The following is a 15805-nucleotide window of genomic DNA, read 5'->3' on the forward strand; positions in this document are numbered from 1 at the left end:
AACTTTATCAAATATTTTTAAGTTTCAAATAATTTCAAAATAATATATTTATAATTGAAGGTTTTTATTAAATTTAAATATTTCAGTCCACAATATTCCATTTTTAAACAATTTAATTTGAAATTTTTTAATTAAGAAAAATAACAATTATTCCAAATGTAGAAATATCTGACGGTTCATTTTAAATCAATAATCGTAAATTCAATATTCAAAACTGAACTTTAAACGTTATTAATGTTAGTAATGTTTATTTATTGAAATAATAATTTCAAATTAAAAATTTGAAATAGTTTTAAATATTTGAAAAGAAGCGTCTACGTGTACTCACAAGATCCGGCTATTCGTACGAAAATTTCGGTGTAAATATTGTACGGCCTAATTTAAAACAAAATATAGATTTTGGCAGATTTCAAACAAAAAATTTTATCAACTTTTTAAGAACTTTGACAGGCTTCAGAAGAATACAAAACATATAATATTTATAAAATTATCAAAAATGAATGTGGAATTTTTTAAAAATTCTGTGTAATTTGACAGGATTTAAAAAAATGTTAGGAAAAATTAGACTAATTTTAAAGCAGGTTTAGAAGTTCTGAAAAAATGTTTAAACAAATTTAAAATTTTCAAAAATGTAAAACATATAGGTTTCAAGTTTTTTATACAAAACTTCGAAGCATTTTAAGGATTTTTAAACTGTTCAAAATTAAAATGAAATATTTTTTTAGCTTTAGTGTTCGATTTTTTAAAATTTCATTGACAGCTAGAAATGTTTGCGAATCGGTAATTTTTTCCTCGATTAAAAGGACCGGAATGAAAATACCTGTGTGTCGAAGGAGTTGGTCTTTATTCTCGAGTATAAAATTTGTGTGAAATAAAGTTAATTTTTCCTTTTTCCATTATCGACCTCAGATCAGATGAAACTACCCGCTGAATTCAGGTATATTTCTTAACGGAGGAAAATAAACTAAACAGGATTTCCTGAGTAGTGGCGGATAAACTGAAAAAACATGTTTTATTTTTTGTTAATTTATTAGCAATCTCGAAGTATAAATAAACAAATTGTTCGTCAGTAACCATTCATTTCTCCGGAAGACTATTGCTTATTGCATTTTCGTCAGCAGCTTCTTTGTTCTTATTGGGGTCGTCAGGTTTCATTGCTGGGAAGAACAGGACTTCCTGAAATTTGAATAAAATTTCTTGTTATAATCTACACTTTGGTTAATTTCCCTCTTTTTCCAAATAAAATCGCCCTATGCAGCGCCCCCACTCTTTCTGTTCTCCTTGAATCCGGAAGGGTTCTATCATGGTTCAAATAAATCACATAGATGGCGCTCCGATCAGATAGGCCTGTTTTTATATGGTTATAAATTGACAAGAACGGAAAATACCATATTGAAAGTGATTTCTATCAGAAAAATGTGTAAAATTGTGTAAAAAAATGGTTGTAAAATTCAAGATTTAACGAAATGCATGAATTTTTAATTAGAAAGGACAAATTTGCAATAAAAATTGTTAAATCTTTAACTAAAAAAGGTAAATTTTCACTCAAAATGGAACGCTTAAATTTTCAGTTAAAAAAATTAATTTTCAACCAAACTGATAAATCGATTAAAATTATGTTAATTAACTGGAATAGTTGAATTTTATATCCAACAAAAGCATGATTTTTCAACCAATATGATAAATTTCATACAAAAAAAAGACGAATTTATCAAAGATTGCATGCATTTTTGAAAAAATTGTAACTTTAACTAAATCCTTGATTTTACGTTCAAAATTAATTAAATTTCAACAAAAATTAGAATATTTAAATTTCTTGTTAAATATCTAATCCTTAAAACATCAGATTTTCAGAAAAATAGTTAAATTTTCGGTAACAAAAATTCCTTTTCATCCAAAACAAAAACAAGTTTTCAATCAAATTGCTCATTTTTTAATCAAAGAAAAAATTTTTTTATCAAAATGATAAATCTTCAAATTTAAAAAAATTCATTTTTAACAAACGAGTTTATTTTTCGACTAAGTAAACTTATTTCTAACCTAATAGATGAATTTTCAAATAAAATTATTAATATTTAACTGGAATTTTGAACTAGAAAAAGTCAGTTTTCCCTCGGAATAGTTGAATTTTCAAGAAAAAAAATGGCAAATTTTTTAAGAAAAATGAGAAAAAAATTATATTATCATTGAGAAATGTTTCCTTTTCGAAATACTACTTCCACTCTTAAAAACTATTTGAAGCACACTTTTTTAAACTTCGGAATTTCAATTTAAAAAAAAAACACACATTTTCAATAGAAATTATAAATCTTTCCCCAAAAACTGAATTTTTAACCAAATAGCCGAATTTCTAACCATAAAGATGAATTCTCAACCAAGAAGATTATTTTTCTATCTAAACGACGAGTTTTCAATAAAATAAATAAATTTTCAGTCACATAAATAAATTTTGAACGAAAATGATTAGTTTTTCACCGAAAAAAATTAATTTTCAACCAAAATATTGATTTTTCAACTAAAAAGTTGAATTTCTAATCAAAAAGATGAATTTTCAGCCAAGAAGATTAATTTTCTACGATTTTAGACTAATTTTTAACTAAAAAGATGAATTTTCAAAAACGAACATTGTTTTTCTACAAAAAATTAACTTTTCAGAAAATACAAAAAACGAATAGACTAAGAAGCTTAAGTTTCTAACAAAAAAGACGATTTTTTAATCAAAAAGATTAAGCTGCAACCGTAAAACTTAATCTTCTACAAAATACATGGATTTTGAACCAAATGGTTGAATTTTAAACTAAAAAAGGATTCATTTTCAACAAAAATGGAACATGTTAATTTTTAGTTATGGAAATTATTTCAACCAGCATGTACAGATTTTTCAACAAAATAAATCAATTGTCAACCAAAGAAATAAATTTGTAATAAAAATGATGAATCTTTCACACAAAAAAAAAGGATTTGACAACTACGAAACTTCATCTTTTACCAAAAAAAAAAACTAAACTTAGACAAAATACATTACTTTTTTACTTAATAATTTAATTTTCAACAAATATGATTTTTCAACCGAATGCTGAATAATTTAATTTACATTTAAAAAAATTAATTTTCAATCAAGCGAAGAACAAGCTTTCAACAAAATATTGTAACCAAAAAATTAATTTTCTACCAAGATACTAATTTTAACTAAATACAAGAATGATTAAAAAGATATATTTCGTGTTCCAATCGTGTACAAAACTACGAATGTTTGTCGAAGTTTCTGAAACATTTTCAATTAAAAAATTATTTTTTAACCCAAAAAAACAAATTTTGAACATAATAGTTAAATTTCCAATCAACAAGATTAATTTTCCTCCAAAAAAGACGAATTTAAATCAAAATATCTGAATTTTCAACTAACAAAACTAACTTTTAAATACAAAATGGAATAGTTTTTTCTCAATATTTGTCCAATCGAGTCAGCCTTTGATTAACTTCTTAAGGATTCCAAAATGAAGGTCAAGTTCGTTAAGCAGATATTTCCAACCAAATTTAAAAAATTTAGAGCATTTAAAAAATTTGAAATTTTTTTGTCAAAATTTCTTATAGACAACATTTTGAATATTTTCAAAAAAAGGTACAAATTAATTTTTTTTAATAGATTAAGAAATATCATTGCAAATTTCTACTAGATATTGGGAATAGTGGTCGACTATTTCGCCATCTGGTGCTGAAAATAGGAACCAGAAAGAGTAGGTAACATTTAAAAGGTGCATTTTAATTTGTGCATAAAAGTGTTTTTGTGATTGTTGTATCAAGTTTAACATTATTATTGAATAATTAAAATAAATTTTTATCCAATTTAGAGCGTATTTGGTCGAATTTCCATCTGATAAAGTGAAAATTCACATTTTTGTCAAAAATGTTTTCCTATAAAACGACACGTATTTTACTGACATGTAAGTTTTAATTCTTTATAAACTTAAATGAAATTTATTTAATTTATGTAGCGTCAAATTTTATCCCCATTATGCTAAAAATATGAATAATAGACGATTTAAATTGAAATACGAATTCTAACCTAACTTTCAGGTCGGATTTTTTATATCGTAAATAGTTCATGTATAAATTAATAAGAACTTACGTTCTGTTCATTTTTGCTTCGAAATAAGTTCATTAAGTTTGTAATTTCTTAAAAATCACAATAAATATTACAATAGTTGTTGTTTTTTTTTGTTAGAAAAATACTTCTGTCAAAAATATGTTTTTTTTCAAATGCTAAGATGTAAATTCCATGTGAAACACTTTGTTTTTAATGAAAACTTATTTTAAGTACGTAATAAATACTTCAAACTTCACAAAAAAATTGTATACACAAATTAAAATTCATCTTGAAAATTGTACCTACTCTTTCTAGTTCTGATTTTTGCCACCAGATGGTGTATCGCCGTTTAACCATTCCCAAGAGAATATATGTACGTATTTCAAAACTATTCTCATGTAATTTCTTAATTAGACACAAGTTCAAGAAGTTGGATCATTTTCAAAAATATGCAATTTTGGTTTTTTAATAGATCCGTAAGTTTGAAGTGTTGCTTTTAACATATTTGAACAAAATTGATTAATTATCTTGAAGTTTTTCAATTGGACGTCAAAGAAGTAGGTGCTTTGAGAACCTTCTTTAAAATGAAATCCTCAGAAGTTTAAGTCACATTTTTCGATTCAAGTTATAATATTTATGATACTTGAAAAAATGTAGTTAAAGTTTAAGCAAGAAACGTATGAAAACGAGCGCTACAGCACTTTTACGTTACCTCTTGCCTCATTTTATTCTTAAAAATTGTAAACTTATTGTAAAATATGGTTTGAAAATCGCGCGCTCTTCATCACATCTGGTTCCGGTTTAATCGTAGTCGATCAAAACAGCGGAATGTTGTGGCAGAACTCTACCTAGAGGATCTCTCCGAATGATAAAATAACAACTAACACGTAGACATACACAGACGATACATATAGGGCTGAATAAAACAAAAACAAAATATGTTTACCTTTATGTTATTTGAATCTGTGAGGAACATGGTGAGCCTGTCAATTCCAAGTCCCCATCCGGCCGTTGGAGGTAATCCATATTCCAAAGCTTTCAGGAAAGTCTCGTCGATCAGCTGTGCCTCGTCGTCTCCTGCTGCTTTGTCTTTGGCTTGTTGGGCGAACCTGTACAATTTTACCACTTAAAGTCTCATTCTTCTACCAAATATACTATACACATACAGCAGTAGTAGATGTAGTTTTATTGGTCGGCGGGCGAGACCGTGAGGCCCCCCACCCCCTGGCGCTCAAACTTAGAAGTCTATTGTGCCACACCCGTGTAAATTGCTCGAAAATGACCAGCGACCAGCGTACGATATTCCCCTCGTCATGGAGCCTCTTCCCTGGGAGGACAGTGACCTCTTTTGAGGGGACCTACAGTTTAAGGTGGGTTCCGAACCACCAGAGCCCTGGTTCAAAGTACATAGAAAAATTGCCATTGGTACCGACACAGGAATCGACGAACCCCAGTCCTCCAGTCCAGCAATGTAGATAAAAATATAGAGAAAATATTGTAATACAGACCTTTCTCTTTGAACCATTGGATCGTTCAATTCCGTGTACGCGTTGCAAACTTCCTTCTTCATAATAAAAAGCTCGAACCTCTCAGTCAAGCCTTTCTCCGAACGATGATATTTCGCCAATGGAGACATTATCTCCGGATGGTCCATTATGAAAGTTGGATTGATGCATTTCTCCTCAATAAATTCACCCACTAGCTGTAGCCAAATCGTTTAAAACGAGAAATGATGATTTTCCGAAAAAATATTCAAGATTTCGAAAAAGAAAAAAGTAAAAAAGCCGACCTTGTCCAATAATCGAGCAGTTGTCCTCGGAGGTGGACACTCGATATCGTGCTTGACGCAAATATCGCTCAGGACTTTCCAAGCTTCCTGACTCCCCAAATCCTCGGGTTTAGGAAAGGAAGTGTTGAGCACCTCTTCCAGAGTCTTGATCATGGAAACTCGTTTGAAGGGAGGCGTGAAATCCACCTCCACGGCTTCACCTTCCGGTCCATCCGGGTGGTAGGTCACCTTGTAACTTCCGTGAATGCTCTTCACCATTCCAGATATCATTTCCTCGGTTATTCGAATCAGATCATTGTAGTCCGCATAGGCCATATAAAATTCACAGGTCGTGAACTCTGGATTGTGAGTCATGTCTATTCCTTCGTTTCTAAATTGCTTCCCGATTTCGTACACTCGGTCTATTCCCCCAACTACCAGCATCTTCAAAAAACAATAACCGGTTTTATTGAACATAAATTGGATTGACACGGATAACTTTAAATTTGATGACTGAATTCAGGGTGGCCGTTTTATTAAAAGAAAAAAATTCCCGGTCTTTTACTGGTTTGCAAATATTTTTCACGGTCACTGAAATTTAAAAAATCAAATACGAAATCTAAAAATGGTTCGATTCAAAGTAATAAAAAATAAACAACAAATGAAAACATAGAAAGTGGAACCCTTAAATTCCAAACTTTAAAAATTGTAGTTTAAAAGTTTTGTAATTTAAAAATGTTGTGCTTGAATGCTCAATAATTAAACGTATAAAATGTAAGCTACTAACACTTTTCAATTGAACAATTTTAAATTCAGTGCTTTTATAACTTGTTGAGTTCAAAGATTCAAATTCGGTTCCAAAAATATAAATCCACGTTATAATTTTCAATTCTCTAAATTGAAGAATCAATCAAAGAATTTAAAAAATGTTCAGATTTATACGATTTTAAGCAATTTTAAATTATAATGCCAGCTCAGAATTGGTTAAAAAATGGAAATTTCTTATTTAAATCCAGAATTTTTATTCTTTTCAAAAATTCTCCATTTCAACTAATTGTAAGAATTAGAATTTTTTTGTAGATTTCCCTGTTCCAATTCACAATTTAAATTTGTTCGAAAATATCTCGTTTCAACACAGAGCAATAATTTTGTTGGAAAAATTCAATTTTCGATTGAGAATTGTTATTTTCCTGGATCAATTTCAATTCCAGCTAAGAATTGGTTAAAAATTGAAAATTCCCAGTTTAACTCCAGAATTTTAATTCTTTTCGAAAATAGTCCGTTTCAACTAAGAATTTAAATTTTTCTGTAAAATTACCTGTTCCAATTCATAATTTTAATTCTTTTTGAAAATATACCGTTTCGATTTAGAATTATAATGCATTCTAATAAAGAATACTCTGTTCCAGCTCGGAATTTATTTAAATTTTAATATTCCCTGTTCCAAGAAGATTTATAATTCTTCTGGATAAATACCAGTTATAATTCAGAATTGGTTAAGCTTACAAATTTCCCTCCTTAAATTCAGAATTAAATTTCTTTAGAAAAAGATCCTGTTCCAATTCAGAATTCTGTTCATTTTCGAAAATTTCCAGTGAATTAAAAAAGATCGGAATTTGCTAAAAATTGAAAATTCCCGGTTTTAAATCCAGAATTTTAATTCTTTTGGAAAACTCCTTGTTCAAATCCGGAGTTTTAATTTTTTTCGAAAATTCTTTGTTTCAACCAAGAATTCGACATTTTCTGTAAAATTCCCTGTTCAAATTCATAATTTTAAGTTTTTTTTTCCTCAAAAAAACCTCATTTCATTACATAATAACAATTTCGTTTGAAAATTGTTATTCGTTCGGATAAATTTCAATTCCAGCTCAGAATTGGTTAAAAATTTTCGAAAATTTTTCGTTTCAACTTACGAGTAGATTTAAAATTTTTGTTGAAAAATTCAATTTTCATTTAGAATTTTTATTCACCTAGATAAATTCCAGTTCCAACTCAGAATTGGTTGAAAATTCATTGTTCAAATCTGGAGTTTCAATTATTTTCGAAAAGAGTCCGTTTCAACTACGAATTTGATTTTTTCTCTAAAATTCCCTGTTCCAATTGATAATTTTAATTTTTTTCTCGAAAACAACCCGTTACGACTTAGAATTAGTATGCATTATAATAAAAAAAATCCCTTTTCCAAAAGAAATTATAATTCTTCTGGAAAAATACCAGTTTCAACTCAGAATTGGTAAAACTTTGAAAATTCCCAGCTTCAATTCAGAATTACATTTCTTTGGAAAAAATTCCTGTTCCAATTGAGAATTTTATTCCTTTTCGAAAAATTCCAATAAATGAAAAAAGCTCGGAATTAGTTAAAAATTGAAAATTCCCAGATCAAATGCAAAATTTTAATAATTTTCGAAAATGTTCCATGTCCAAAAAGAATTCAAATTTTTGTCAAATTCCCTGTTCCAATTCATAACTTGAATTTTCCTCGAAAATATCCCGTTTTGACTCAGAATTAATTCTGATGAAAATTCCCGAATCGTCTCGTAACATCAATTAGTATTTACTTTTCAGATCTTGTACAATTCAATTTTAAAAAATCATTAATTAATTGATATTCCAATTTGATCAACTAAAAAAGTTTTCGTTTTTTTTTTTTTTATCAAGAATCTTCAATTTCAAACGCTTCTAATTTTTAATTCTTCAAGCCTTGAAAACTACATTTTAAAATTCTTTAAATTGGAATGTAGGTTAAAAAATTAAAGATCGAAAAGAGAAAATATTTAAAGCGAAAGATTTTCGAATTACGCATTCTAAACTGAATGTCGCCACAATTGAAAAAGATCACAATTTACTAATTAACTAATTATTTAAAAACCGGTTAAAATGAAAGTTGGAAGAATAAAGATTTGTAAAATTCCCGGTCAAAAAATGAATTGAAGGTAATTTCCCGGTTTCCTGGTCCAGCGGGGCCACCCTTTTAAATGTGAGGAGATATTTCGATATTACTTTGAGGTAAAGTTCGGGCGCGATTCGCATGAAGAGATCCAAGTTGAGATCATTGTGATGAGTGACAAAAGGCTTCGCAGTCGCTCCTCCAGCGATCATATTCATCATCGGCGTTTCGACGTCGAGGAAGCCTTGTTCATCCAAAAATCTGCGAATGTAGGCGATTATTTTTGCCCGAACGTAAAACGTCTGCCGAACGTTGTCATTGAGAATCAGATCCAAGAATCGTTGACGAAACCGTGTTTCCTGCACACAATTTAATCCGTAATTAATTAATTAATTAATTATAATCAATGAAAAGAAATTTTTTGTTTTTTTAAAAAGTATATTGAGAAACAGGATTCTCCTGAACCAACCTTGTCTTTCAGACCAAAATGTAAATGAGGAAGCATGTGCAGACAAGGACTGAGAAGTTCAATTTTCTTTGGCACGATTGAGAATTCTCCCTTCTTGGTTTTCGCTGGACATCCCACCACTCCAATAATATCACCACGTCTAATTTTGCTCGTCTGCTTCAAAAATTCCTCCTCGCTGGAGAACCTCTTGGCATTCACCATCACCTGGACCTTTGTGCCTTCGCCTCGGAGATCGTAGAAAAATAATTTCGACCCAGATTCGCGAATTGCATGAACACGGCCGGCGATGCTGCACTCTTCTTTCTCTAGGACGTCACCGTCCTTCAGACTCTCCGAGTAATTTTCTATGAATTTTTCTAGGGAGATTGACACGTGGAATTTGTGCGGGTAAGGGTGCTTGTCCGATGTTTTCAACTGGCTAACAGCCTGCGATCGTATTTTAAAATATTCCTGCAAAAGGATATTTAGTTGGTAAATTTCATTGCTAATTTGAAATATAATTAATTACAGTCTCCAGTGACCCTAAAGACAGATATCACAGTATCCATGATCAAATATAGGGATCAAATGGTAACAGATTCATTGCTTTTCGTAAAATTGTAATGAATTTAGAGCAGGTTGGCCGTTTTAATCACATAAAAAAAATTCCCGGTTCGCAAAGATTTTTTACGGCCTATGAAATTTAGAAATTCCAACTCTAAAGCTAAAAAAATTTCAATTTGAAGTAATAAAAATTGAGCTGCAACTCATTTTAAGCAATTTTATTCTACAAATATTAAAAAATGAACGATTGTCTTTTTGCAATAGACTGAACCAGGGTGGCCATTTTGATAGAAGAAAAAAATTCCCTGTCATTTTCAGGTTCGCAAAAATTTTTCACGGCCTATGAAATTTCAAAAATCAAACTATATTCTAAACATTTTTCCATATAAAGTAATAAATAAGAAATTAAAGCATTCAAAATGAAACTCTTGAATTCCAAACTTTAAAATTGAAGTTTAAAAGTTTCTCAATTCCAAAATTGTGTATTCAAATGCTCAAAAAGGACACGTAAAAAATGGACGGCAGTAAAACTTTTCAATTAAACAATGTTAAATCAAATTCAAATAAACTGCAAAATTTCGAACTTTTATCAATTATAGAGTTCAAGGATTCAGATTAAGTTCTAAAAATATAAATCCACGTCAACATTTTTAATACTCTAAATTAAAGAATCAAGCAATAATTTTACAAAATTTTCAAAATTATATTATTTCAAGTAATTTTAAGCTGGACACATTAAAAATTGAAAAATAATTTTTTTAACTTAACAGTTCTTAAATTAAAAGTTAAATTATTTTTATTTTAAATAGTCTAGGCATCCTTGAAAAACTTAAAAATTTTATTTCAAAATGTTGAGAAACCTAAAAATGATTTTAAATTTGTCCACATTCAAAATAATTTTTGAATTTTTTTCGGAACTTTTAAATATATATATTTAAAATGAATTAAATTTTTTCTATAACTTTTAGAAAATCCTGCAAATTAACAAAAAAAGAATTTGAATTTATAAATAAAAATAGAACACTTATTATTTCTAAAAATATTAGAGTAATTTTAAGAAATATTTAGAAGTTTTAAAAAGATTTAAATTAAATTTAGAACTTGAAATAATTTGAGACACAGCCGAATTGATAATAAAATTTTAATTTTTGCAGATTTCAAACAAAAAATTTAGAATTTTTTTAAGAATTGTGAAAATCTTCAAAAGAATAACAAAATCTGAAGATTCAAAGCTTTCTATATCAACAATTCAGTTTAAAATTGTTTTCTTTTTAATATTTGGTTTCAATTTACTCGTCTTAAATGAACAGTAAAATATTACTAAATATTAAATACTTATTCCTTTTTTACATTAAGAAATTTCAAATTAAATAGAATAAAAATTAAATAATTTAGACTCACAATACTTTTAATTTAATAAAACCCTTTAATTACGACTATGTTATTATTAAGTTATTTTTAAGTTGAAAATAGTGAAACGCACGTTTACATTTATTAATAGTTAAAAAAATTAATTAAAGAAATAATATATTAATAAATTTATATATTAATTTTAATATAAAAAATAATATAAAGGAAGACCTAAAACTCTGATTTAAAAACATATTATCAATAAATCATGAAAATTTCTATTTAAAAAAAATTATCCGAATAAATGATATATGAATTTCAATTCTTTACATTTTATATTTATAGTGGATAAAATCAAACTGTTTTTTATCAAAAATTTTTAACTTCAAATTTTTTTAATTTCCAATTGTTTAAATCTTCAAAACTGCACTTTAATTATTTTAAAAACTGTTCAAATCGAACTTGTCTAGATATTTCTGAAAATTCGTAAAATTCTCGGTTTCTCTGTCCGACGTTTTTTATAAAAAAATTTCGATTTTAAAAACTTCCAATTTTTTGTAACCTTTAAAACTGAATTTAAAATTCTTTAAATTAAAATATATGCGTTTGAAAATTAAAAATGGAACATTTTTTAAGTGAAAGATTTTCAAATTAAGCATAAAATAAAAGAATAAAAGATAAAATAATTTATAAAAATCACAATGTAACAAATTATTTAAAAAACGGTTGAAATCAAAGTTGGACAACATTTTTATTCTAAAACTTTTGAAAAAATCAAATAAATTGAAAGCAATTTAAAACTATAAAAAACTTCATTGAATTCAGTTACTTTAAAATAAGAATAGAAACATTCGAGGGAATTTAAAAGAATAGTTTAAAGTAAGGTAAAAAAACTTCAGGATCAATTACTTAAAAGCTTTTAATTTTTTTTTTAATCCATTCGTTAGGTAGAAATGAGCAAATTTAGAAGTATTCGAGTGAATTACAAAGAATTTAAGAGAAATCAGGGTAAATTCATAAGAATTAAAAAAAGTTCCAAGTTAAATTTCAAAAATTCAAATGGATTGAAAAAAAAGGTTTAAATAAAACAATTCCATTGATTATCGCAACATTGTAACGAATTTAATAAAAACGAGAAGAATGTTATCAAATTAATAAAAATTCAAGGCGAGTGAAAAACAATCAAATAAATTGAAACGAATAAAAATTTTTTTTAACTTCATTGAATTTTAGTTACTTTAAAATAAGATTTAAAAAATTCGAGGTAATTTAAAAGAAATTAATTAAATGCCTGAGAATTTAAAGTAAGGCTAAAAAACTTCAGGGCCAATTAATTAATTCAGCCTGTAATTTTTCATTGTTTCAAATTTATTAAAATTCTCTCTAAAAAAAAAAAAAGACTTACATTGGGACTAATTTCCTCCTCATTTAATGCTGACTTTTTCTCATCAGATTTATTTTTAGGTTGCGTCTCCAGAACTTTCGCTTCCTTCTCCGCCTTCTCTTTTAACTTCTGCTCAGCTTTTAATCGTCTTTTTAGTTCACTGAAACCAAAGAAAATCTATCAAATTTATCTATAATTTATTGTTTTAAAATCTGATTTTCAAAACCAGTGACAAACATATCCGGCAATGACCGATTGAACCGGAAACAATCCGATAATACAATAAAGAAACTATAAATTTTGATCTCAAAATTTCGTAATACGAATGAATAAATAGCGAATGCAGAATCACGGCCTTTCGCAACTTCATCATTTTGATTGCAATTTTTATTTAAGTATAACTTTATTTTATCATTAAAAACAAAAATCAGTGGGGAAAAAATGGTGTGATTTTTTATATTAGGTTACATTTTTGAAAAACTTTTTCTTTTTTAGTAATTAAAATGTACAAATTGAATTATTTCTGCAACCATATTATTCTATATATTACCATTAAATATTAATAAAATTTCAAATGATTCTGATCTTCAGAAGATTAAAAAAAATTCGAACAAAATCTAAATTTTTGAAGATTTCGAAAAAGGAAGCTTTTTAAGAATTTTGAAACATGTCAAGAGAATCAAAAACGAATTTTCAAGATTCACGAGAAAAATCCTAAACATTTTTTACGAAAAAAAAATGAATTTTAAAAGAAAATTTGAAAAATATTTCAGATGATTTACCAAAATTTCAGAAATAAATGTAGAAGATTTTAAAACAACATTTTTCAATCTTGCAAGATATTTTTTTTAATTCAAGTAAATTTGAGAAATAAAACTTTTTGGAAGATTTAAAACAATGTTTTTAAATGTACATTTTTAAAGATTTCCAACAAAAAATTTAGAAGCCTTTTAAACATTTTGAAAGCTTTCAAGAAAATAAGTCTTCAGATTTCTGAGAAATTTTATGACGAATTTTGATTAAAATTTTATTTTACGAAAATATTTCAAAACATTTAAAAAATGTTCAAAAAAGAATTCGGAAGGTTGTAAGAAATTTTTTCAACTTTACTGAATATAAAAAATACTTTGGAAAATGTTTTTAATGATCTGCAGAATACGGAGAATTTAATACAGAATTTTAAAAAATATAGTAAAAGTTCGAATTATTTCAAAAGATATTAAAAATATATAAAATTATTGAAAGCTTTCAAAATTAAACAAAAATGTGCATATTTGCAGATTTTTTAAAAAGGCGCTTTTTTAGAATTTTTAAAAATTTAAATGATCCTTTATTTTGTAAAATTAACTTTTAAAGAAAATTAAAGAGGATTTTTATAATTTTCAAAACATTTATAAAATTTCGAAAACAAATCTAGATGATTTAAAAAAAACTTGCATAACTTTTAAAGATTTTTCATAATTTTAGAAAAAATTTGAACAAGTTTAAAATATAATTAAGAAACCGTATCCATTTTTTTATTTGGTAAAATCCTGTAGAATACAAAAACTTTCTTGATTCTTTTTTCAAATATCTCAAATCTTCAAAAATCTGTTTGAATTTTCTCAAGAATGCCAGAAAAATTATATTTATATAACAATAGAATTTTTTTTATTTTGTATCAATTATGATTTTTCTCTTTTAATTTAAAAACTACAAGCAGGATTGATAATGCTAGTACAAAAACATAATAAATGCTTTTTATATGATACGATAAATATTTATACTTGAATTAAAAATCTAAAATTAATCTGTCGCCTACAAAATTATATTAAAAAAAAAGATTTGCAATTTTAATAGTTAACATAACCTAAAAAAAAACTCCCGCCAAAATACAAGCTCTCAGGTTTTCATTATACACTTAGTTAAATCAGATTGTTTATTCTACAGTTTTATAAATATATATTAATATAATAGATATATTATGTATGAATAATAAATATAACTAAATTTAAAACAAAAAGAAAATGTATCATTAAAACTTGCAGGATTTGCAGATTGAAAAATGAGAATTTAGTACCAGTTAGGATAACCTGAAAATGACAAAAAGTCCAGATCTAAGGTACTTATTATTGAAAGATTGAAAGAAAAGTACGCACTTTTTTGAAGAGTGTTGGATGGAAAGAAGACGCAACTTGGAAAATGTATTGCCCTGAAATTCTATTAGAAAAGCCGGCTGAGCGAAACGAAATTGTTTGGTTAGAATCCGCAACATGATGAATTTTTATAAGTTTTCCATTATGTTTAGTGTTGTATCACGTGACAGGATTAGACGTCAATATCATTGAGAGCAAGTCTAAACAAGTAGTCTTATTTGTTTCATGACAAACTAAGGGAAAAACTTGACATAAAATGCACAAAATGCATTTCTGAACTGAAGCAGCAACGTGGTTACTTTGTCCAGGACGCTGCTTCCTTTTCAAACCAGTATTATTCACTTGCGAGCAAACTTATCGAAATTAAAAGTATCTTTTATTAAAGCCAGAATATTAAGACTATTTTTGGAAAATTTCCAATCAGCATTTCTTTCGATTTACTCACTTTTTAGACAGTTTTTCACCAGCTGGCTCAGCCATGTTGACAAGGTTACGTTGACTTATGTCCTAAGTTGGGAAGCACTGTTACACTAAATATAACATTTATCATTCTGAGAACTGCTGAGAACCACGGAACCATAAAAACGCAACGCGATGCAATTTTTATTATAGCATGTTAGTGCTACATACCAGGTGCTCCCAGGCTGGGTCGACTCCCGGGGGCGCGTATGATCACATATACTTTTGTAGTTATCCACCTCCTTGTAGATGGCTCTACTGTGGGGGCATAAGTAAGAGTAATATTTTCTTAAAATATCTTGGCGCCACCAATCTAATATTCGTAGAGGTTATGTTTTCGTCAACAAACTTCAAATTTTGCTAAGTTCAAAAAAGTTGTGTCTCGCCCACGTAGAAATAATAAGGAGACCTAACTCCGTTCCCCCACTTGGCAAAAGAAACATTACCGTGAGTGACAAAGTTTGTCAAATTGACATAAGTTGAGAGGTACTGTTTGTTTGTTTTGATGCAAGTATCAGAAATGTGTTCTAAGCCATGAGGTGTCAAGTTCCGGGTTGTGGACGAAGTTACACGCCGAAGGAGGCAAATACATTCCGGAAAGGACATTTTAAAGCCTTTAAAACATTTAAACGCGCGACCTGGACCTTTAAAGTTGAAATATATCTACCTGAGTGCCTGCGGGGAATTTCTCAGAACTTCTCAGAGCCTTGAGAATCTTTAGCC

At 27.8% G+C, this 15805-nt stretch overlaps 1 protein-coding gene across 2 annotated transcripts; it reads right to left on the reverse strand.

The window, feature by feature from the left end:
* Positions 1-1010: 1010 nt before the first annotated feature.
* Positions 1011-15192, reverse strand: LOC117180037 (lysine--tRNA ligase). Of its 2 annotated transcripts, XM_033372334.1 has the most exons (9): positions 15069-15084; positions 14627-14823; positions 12510-12648; positions 9212-9661; positions 8856-9101; positions 5877-6299; positions 5596-5789; positions 5034-5196; positions 1011-1176 (listed from the first exon to the last, which is right to left on the reverse strand). In XM_033372334.1, the coding sequence occupies exons 2-9, from the start codon at positions 14740-14742 to the stop codon at positions 1078-1080; spliced, it is 1830 nt and encodes a 609-aa protein (XP_033228225.1). In that variant the 5' UTR covers positions 14743-14823; positions 15069-15084; the 3' UTR covers positions 1011-1077. The 2 variants fall into 2 exon arrangements, with proteins under 2 accessions (XP_033228225.1, XP_033228226.1); XM_033372335.1 differs by lacking the exon at positions 14627-14823 and having other exon boundaries at positions 15069-15192.
* Between the last annotated feature and the right edge of the window lie 613 nt (positions 15193-15805).

Source organism: Belonocnema kinseyi, chromosome 9 (assembly GCF_010883055.1).
Source record: "Belonocnema kinseyi isolate 2016_QV_RU_SX_M_011 chromosome 9, B_treatae_v1, whole genome shotgun sequence".
In the NCBI taxonomy this organism is placed as follows: domain Eukaryota; kingdom Metazoa; phylum Arthropoda; class Insecta; order Hymenoptera; family Cynipidae; genus Belonocnema; species Belonocnema kinseyi.